The 8,392-nt window shown below is 37.2% G+C and overlaps 1 protein-coding gene across 1 annotated transcript; it reads left to right on the top strand.

Moving 5' to 3' along the window:
* The first annotated feature begins 5,558 nt into the window (after window positions 1-5,558).
* LOC110649700 (uncharacterized) lies at window positions 5,559-6,458 on the top strand. The gene has a single exon (XM_021804380.2). It carries the CDS (start codon window positions 5,680-5,682, stop codon window positions 6,265-6,267), a length of 588 nt encoding a protein of 195 aa, XP_021660072.2. The 5' UTR covers window positions 5,559-5,679; the 3' UTR covers window positions 6,268-6,458.
* Window positions 6,459-8,392: the final 1,934 nt, after the last annotated feature.

Raw genomic sequence — 8,392 nt, 5'->3', positions numbered from 1 at the left:
TCGGGAAGTACATGAGTTGATGGATCAAGGTTTAATCCTAGATCTTTCAGATGAGGGGTATTGTTAGCTCACTTTCGGTGAGGCGGACTTGAGGGACAGAGTTAGAGTTTCCCGGACGAGACCAACAAGCGATGAAGATTATAGAAAGAGTACAAGGTGAAGGTGGTGAGTTTGGATTTGCCAATGATGGCGCCCTAGTACAAGGTTCTAGGATATGTGTGCCCGATGTAGACAACCTCAGGAATGAAATCATGCGAGAGGCACACTACACATGCATGTGTCACCTGAGTTCCACCAAGATGTACCATGATGTGAAAGATAGCTATTGGTGGAATGGCATGAAGAGAGACATAGCAGACTTTGTGTCCAAGTGCTTGACTTGTCAGAAGGTGAAGTTTGAACACCAGAGACCGTCAGGGAAGCTGCAAGAGCTCCCTATCCCAGAATGGAAGTGGAAAATGATCACTATGGATTTTGTGACTGGGTTGCCTCGTACCACGCGAGGATATGATTCGATATGGGTAATTGTAGACCGCTTGACCAAATCAGCTCACTTCTTACCTGTGAAGACTACATATTCTGTGGCACAGTATGCCCGGCTCTACATTCGAGAAATAGTCAGATTGCATGGAGTTCCGGCTTCCATAATATCTGACAGAGGGCCTGATTCACTTCGGTTTTGGAGAAAGTTGCAGAGGCACTTGGCACACTGATTGAACTTCGATCTGACTTTCCACCCTCAGACAGACGGACAGTCCGAAAGGACAATCCAAACACTGGAAGACATGCTTCGCATGAGTGTCTTGGATTTTGGAGGTCAATGGGATGAGCAGCTAGCTTTGGTGGAGTTTGCCTACAACAACAGTTACCATTCCAGCATAGGGATGGCACCCTATGAGGCACTATATGGAAGAAAGTGTAGGTCTCCTCTGTGTTGGACAGAAATGGGGGAAGCGAAGGTGCATGATGTAGACCTAGTGCAGTACACTTCAGAGGTAGTTCCTTTAATCAGGGAACGACTGAAAACAGCTTTCAGTAGGCAGAAGAGTTATGCAGACCCCAGACGAAGGGATGTGGAGTTTGCAGTGGGCGACTATGTATTTCTGAAGGTTTCTCCAATGAAGGGAGTCATGAGATTTGGAAAGAAGGGCAAGTTGGCACCTCGGTATATTGGACCTTTTGAGGTTACGGATAGAGTTGGAGCAGTTGCCTACCGGTTGGAGCTACCACCCAACCTTTCTCACGTTCATCCCGTGTTTCACATCTCCATGCTCAGGAAATACATTCCCGATCCTTCTCATGTACTGCAGCCGGATGTGATAGAGCTAAAAGAGAACTTGACATTTGAGGAGCAACCTGTAGCCATAGTGGACTACCAAGTAAGACAGCTAAGATCCAAACAGATCCCTATGGTTAAGGTTTTGTGGAGGAGTCAGTCAGTGGAAGAGTGCACCTGGGAGTCAGAACGGGACATGCGTAGCAAGTACCCTTATTTGTTCAATGTATAATCATGTGTTTTATTCTGCCTTGTGTAAAATTCGAGGACGAATTTTCTGTAAGGGGGGAAGAATGTAACACCCCAAAATTTTAAATTTTATGAGCATTTTTGGTATTTTAATTTTATTTAAATTTTAGGAATTTTTTTGAGATTTTTCGGATTGTAAAAATCGGGTTTGATTTTCCGAAAAAAATAAACTTTAATGATTTTTAAAAATTAATTTAAAGACCACGTGGCAAAACTAAAAATATATTTGGAGTCTATGTATTTTTCTGAGTTTTCTGGAAATTTTTCGGAATTTTTGGACCTTGTTTTCGGTCCCGAGGCAGAGTAAAAATTCAAAATTTTGTATTCTGAATCGAACCGGCCAAATCGAACCAGACCGGAGCGGACCGATCGAATCGGACCGGCCTTTTTCCTTCTTCCCTTTTTCTTCCCCGCGCGCGTCGCCCCTCTCCCTTTTCTCTCTCGTTTCTCTCTCCTCCCCACCCCACCACGGCCACCACTTGCCCACTCACCGATCGGCGCGCCGACACTCTCGAATGGCCACGCCTAAATGGCAAGAAAACGCCACAACGCCTCATACAAGGCGCGTTTAATTCCCCGGCCAAATCCGGCCGATCCGGCCACCAATTGGACCGGGTCTTGTGTCTAAAATCATCTACTCGGCGAGAGCTTTCCATAGACACTAAGAACGCCGAAATCCATTGAGCGGTTTGTCCGATTTTTGCTCGGGAAGATTTTAGCCCATTTCGATTTTTGGGCTAGATTTCTCGAAAACCGTGAATCCCACGAGAAAACCGAGGCCACCAGCACGCTCCATTCGTCGAGAGCTTCGCAACGACATAAATTTCGAATTTTTCCGACACCGTTTTTCGATGGGTCCCATGGAACTTCGCAGTATTTTTCCAAGCATTTAATGAGCTTAGAAAATTCTGAAAAATTTATGTACTAACCCCCGTGTTATGGGCTTCGTGTAGGTATCCTCGATTCGCGGAAATTTGACAGTTGATCGGGTCTGCAAATTTCGCCGCATGCACTGCACTGGAAAAGTCTCCGAATTGGACCGAGGTTTTGGCTAGCCCCCCATTGTCAGACGTCCCGAGCGCGTTCCCGAAGTTGGAATCGGCAAAGGTAAACCCGAACCTTACTTTTTCGTAATTTTCTAGTGCTTAAATAGGATTAAAAATCCATAAAATATTCGTGGTAGCTTAGAAAATTACGATTCTTTTTGCAATAGCTTAGTAATATTGCTAAGGACCGCGGGGCAAAGTTTTATAATTTTTAGAGCTTGTTTGTGCAGTTTTTGCAAAAATGATCAATAATAAGGACTAAATTGAAATTTTGCGTATTGTGATGGATGACTGATTTGATGGGCCCAGGAGGGGCTGTGTGATGTGATTGAGTTGTAGGCATATGGATTGTGAATATAGAAGTGTGTTTTGAACCTTTTTGCAGGTTGGGTAGATCCTAGATATAGGGGAGACTCTGCCGGATTTTCGGCACGACTTAGGACGTATTGGTCTTTTTCTTTGTTTGTATTGAGTCAAATTTATTAAATGATTGTAATAAAAATTGTCAGGTGAGCCGGGATAGCCTTCTTCCTCCGCCCAGCCGCCTCAGTGACCATCGTCAAGTCTGTGAGTAAAATATTAATTTTAATTGTAATTTTGATATTATTATATGTTCAGCATGCCCATGCATCACTTATATGCATATATTTATGTAGTTAAACTCTAGGCACGATTTATGTTGCATTCATAACTGTTGATGTGCCATGGATGTTGTTGTGGTAATTTGGAGCAGTGTGCGTGCGTTGGCGTGCGTGTGATGTGGTGTGGACTATGGATAGGGCCAGGCGATCACGCTTGAGTAATTCATTGGGACCCGATCCTTCGAGGGGTAGTCACGATTGAGTAATTACTGGGACCCTCGATTTGGTTATTAAGTGGAAGTCCGAGCTTGAGTAATTAGTCGACACTGTGTTGGATTTAAGAGAGTCAGATAGGGGATCAGCTCCCATATGTTATGATTGATACTACAGGGTGTGTGAGTGCTCCAAATTACCTTTTTGATGTTATGATGTGAAAATATTATTGATGTTGCATTTCACTATACAGGGTGCATTAGTTCTAGATAGTTATAGAGATTATGGTTAAAATTGATATTTTACTCTCTGAGTCGAACGCTCACTCCTGTTCAATATTTTTTTCAGGCTACAGGAGGATTTTATTTTGGTTAACCTGCTTTTCTCCCTCGCAGGTCAATTATTACTGTTTGTATAAACTCGTTAAATCTTAGAATTTCCGCATGTGTTAGAAATGTTATTTGATTTGGGTCTGTAAACTAAATTATTATTTTGGGACCTGTAAACTTAATATGCTATGCATGTTTGATGGATTGGATGAGGGAGCTGAGCTCCCATTTATTATTATGTTGATGAGTATGTGGAGGGTGAGCTGAGCTCCCCAATTGACTATATATTGTGTTTACAGGTCGGGTGAGTCAAAAACTCCCCGTTGGTAAGTCCATTTTATGGCCGGACTCTGTCCATTTGTTTTCTTGATATTGGGCCCAAATGGGCCTTAGAGTTGGGTTAATGAACAGTTAGGCTTACTACGGGCCTCGGGGGCTTTAGGCTGGCCCAGGTTCTAGTGCCGGTCCGGCCCATAGATTGGGTCGTGACAGATTTTAAGAAATCGTACTGTTTGTTAGACTAGGGTAAAACTGAAAAAAAAAAAAATTAACATTCATTGATCTTTTCAAAATAACATATCATTATAGACAAAACAACTTCTAAAAAACAATAGATAAAATTAGATGGAGTTAATATATATGAATGTGGGAGAGTGTATAAATTAACTTTAAAATAATTATAACTTAATTTTTTTTTAGTACCCAGTTATGTCTCATCCAAAATTTATTGAATATTAAAAGAAGAAAAAACTTAATTAGATTTGTTCATCATGAATTAAAAAACACAAATACGTGAAATTTACTTATTTAATATGCGAACCCCAATAATGCATATTATACTTTAAATTCATAGTAGATCACATCTAAGCAAAACTTTCCTTAGAAAGACATGAAATTTGTAAAGAAATGATTCGCTATAGCATTATAATAAATGTTAAAATTAATAGTAAAAATTTTACAACAATATTAATTTTATTGTTAAAAAATTGCTGCTAATGGTATATAAAAAAGTCTACAATTATTATTATTATTAAAATTTTTTAACAATAATAATTGTTGCTATTAATAACTATTTTTTTAGAGCTCAACAACCACAATTTTATTATAAAATATTTATGATCATAATTTTGTAACAGCAATATTTAGCAATTTATATATTATTGTTATAAATTTATTATAATAAATTTTATACATTTAATAGTAAAAATCGTCACTATTAAATCTACCATTTCTTATAGTGAGGCAACAAGGATTAACATATAGCAACAAGACAAGAAGGGAAACTGTAAACTAGTTAAATAAAAAGGAAACTGCATAATCAATACATAATATCTTGTAGCAGCTAGCTCTTTTTTTTCTTTCTCTAGCTCTTCCTTTCCTTTTGCTGTGCTTGCGGAATTCTTGGCTGATGAGAGGATCCTATTTGAGGATGGTTATTGATTACTTTGCTTTATACCAGCTGCTGGCTAACTGCAGAGTCAGGACAGGAGGATTATCATTATTCTGGTAAGTATTTTTCTTATTGGACTCTAATGAGATTTTTTGTTCTTTGAAGACAATGTCATTGTCAGTAGGTTGATAAATACAAGTGCTTACGTTGATCTTAGAATCTACACACAGTTAAAAATAAAGCACTAAAAACGGTAAAAAAAGGGTAGATAGACACAATCATTCAATAGCATAGGTTTTTATTATTTTGCCATTTTTTCAATCTCAATTTATTATTATTTTGCCATTAAAGCTCTAGTGTGGGACACCATGCATTTCATCAGACCAAAATCTTTTAAGTCAAAGCCCAATATATATATATATTTATGCATTGGGGATTCTATTCGATATGTGTTAAGTACACAGCTTGAAAAAAAAAAAAAAAAGAGTACACAGCTTCAATCAATTGGTAGTTGTTTAATATCTATATAATCTCAAGGGGGTTCTTCTTGCCTTCCATTTCCAAGCCCTTCCAGCTAGTCGGTGGAATCCCATTAATGCCTAATATGTTTGGTGGTAGCTCTGAGCTTCCTCAGAAGTCCTTCCAAATTAAGCAAGATGACAAGTTCTTCTCTAGGCTTCTTTCCAAGGAAAGCTCCATGGCTAACCCTTCTTTTCGTGTGTATTATGGTGATGTTACTGTTGCAGTCCCATTCATGTGGGAATCACAGCCAGGTACCCCTAAGCATTCCTTTGGTGAAACTACTCTTCCTCCACTCACTCCTCCTCCTTCCTACTACTCATATTCTAATAAAAAACCCATCAAGAAGCACTACTCAAGATCCAGTCTCTTGAACTTTCTGTTCTCAAGAATCAACCCCAAGAAAACCAATAATGCCACTTCTTCTTCTGCTTTATCGCCAACACCATCTTCTGCTTCATGGTCGTCATTGAACTCTTCTAGTTTTCTTCCATCTACACCTCACGAACGGAACAGGTTTTCTAGCCTTGGCTCATCATTTGATTCAAGGGCATATGATGAAGAAGCAGCCTTTGGATCACCTACTTCAAATCATCTGTGTTTTGGAGATGGTAGAAGAAATAGAAATGGGTTTAATCTTAAAGGATGCTACGCTTGGTGGTGAAACAATCGTAATAATTTGGATTTGGTCATGGATCTGGCTGCCGTAGGTGAAAAATCTGTACCTGTTTGTCCCTTTTTTTTTTTGAGTTTTCGGCAGCCTTCTTCTTCTATGGTAGTGGCTTCAACTGCCAAAATCACTAAAATGTATTTCATGAATGTTATTTCTTGAAACATTGCTTTATCTTTTTCTGATATATGTATCTAAATTCTGCAGTTCTGACTTGACAACTTCTTATATTATACATTGAAGACTCTTGATATTAGTTAGCATGTGATTGATATTTGGTATTTATTTTCTTTTTTTATACAATCTGTGGTAAGATTTCAAGCAAATGAAATTGTTAGGTGCGGCCATTTTTGATGAAGAAGAAGATATGCATGGCAATTTTTTTTTTAATAAATGAGGCTAGCTAATACAAAAACCTAAACAAAACGATTATAATTAACCAAACCCACACAAATCATGGGCTAACAAATTGTGAAGATCTGCTGCAGGATAAACAAAAATAATGCATACCAAGCGGTAGAGAAACTGCAAAGGATGCAAACCAATTCGCACACCTATTGACCTCACAATAGCAAAATCCTCACCACTCAGCTTCAAGCCATCAACTCCTTGGTAGATAAAATAATTATTGAAGTCTGCTCAAGTGGTTTCACTGCCAGAAACAAGACCTACCAATTTAACTTTTATCGGAGGCCCTCTTATATATAATATTGAATACAAATATTGCCAAGTTAAACGTCATTAGTAGATTACATTCTTTTAACACTAGGGAGTAGGTATTATTATTATTATTATTATTATTAACTTTGGGTCTTCCCTTTCAACCTGCATTGCACACGGAAATTATAAAATGAACAATGCCACAAACATGTGAACTTATAAAACAAACAAGTTTCCATGAAAAGAATTAGGTTGTGGCAGATTATAACCTTATAAAATTATTGACTGTGACTTAGATTACAACATTATTATTAACCTAATAATAGATTAAAAAGAGAAAACTGAATCAGCATTTTAGTAGACAATTAAGTTCCACGTACACTACTTACAGATACAAATTCATTAAAGTTTTTAAAAGAAATTAAGCATTATATACTCAATGCATGTAAAAAAGCTAGTGCTTATTTTATGTAAACTTATTGGTTTTTACACTTTATAAGCTATACAATCATAATTATTGTTTTTAAAAAAAAAAAAAACAATAATTATTCTTAAAAAGAAAAAAAAACTGCACAACAATAATTTTTGTATTTCATTTCATAGATATAAACATGATATTCCAATTGCAAGTCCCAATCACACTATATGAATCACATGAATTTTTTTTTTTGATTTGAGAATTTTTATAAGATATATAAATTACTGTTGCATTGGTCCACTATTAATTATTTGCAAAACCTGCAATGCCTTGGCAAGAACATTGTTGGTTGGACACTAGTATATTTTGTTGGTGTAGGGAAGATGTTAAGAAGAATACAGGGAGGGGGGTTTTTGGTGTTGTCTACAATTGGTAGCAGTTGTTGTGTCTCTATCTCAACCCTTGTGAATATTTAATGCAAAGAGGAAAGATGTACCTACCATGATATTAATTATAAGGAAAAATTACTATTTAATTTTTTATTTTAATAAAAATTATTTTTTTATTTTAAAAATATATTTCTTAATTTTTATATTTTTATTTTGTTTACTGTACAACTATACAACCGGTTATGTTATATGGCAGTGAGTGTTGGGCAATGAAGGAGTTGTATGTGTCTAAGATAAGAGTTGCAGATATGAGAATATTAAGGTGGATGAGTGGTCATATTAGACTAGATAAAGTCCGTAATGACAGTATTAGAGAAAAGGTAGTAGTGATGCCAATTGAGGATAAGTTGACAGAAGGGAGATTGAGGTGGTTCAGTCATGTGAAGCGTAGACATACGAAGACTCCAGTTAGACAAGTAGAACACATTGGGTTAAATGATAGAAAAAAAAGAAGAGGTAGACCTAAACTAACTTGGAGGAGAGTAGTATAACATGACCTAGAAGCATTACACATTTTCGAGAATTTAACCCAAAATCGTTTAGAGTGGAGAAAGAGTATCTATATAGCCAATCCCAATAAATTTTTGGGATA

The sequence above is a fragment of the Hevea brasiliensis genome, chromosome 3 (genome assembly GCF_030052815.1).
Source record: "Hevea brasiliensis isolate MT/VB/25A 57/8 chromosome 3, ASM3005281v1, whole genome shotgun sequence".
NCBI lineage: Eukaryota > Viridiplantae > Streptophyta > Magnoliopsida > Malpighiales > Euphorbiaceae > Hevea > Hevea brasiliensis.
Note: the sequence above shows the minus strand (reverse complement) of the source record. Positions and strands in the feature narration are given on the sequence as shown.

Bases quoted from the DNA above. Each gene is read 5' to 3' on its own strand.
- LOC110649700 (XM_021804380.2), top strand. From the start codon at position 5,680: ATGCCTAATATGTTTGGTGGTAGCTCTGAGCTTCCTCAGAAGTCCTTC.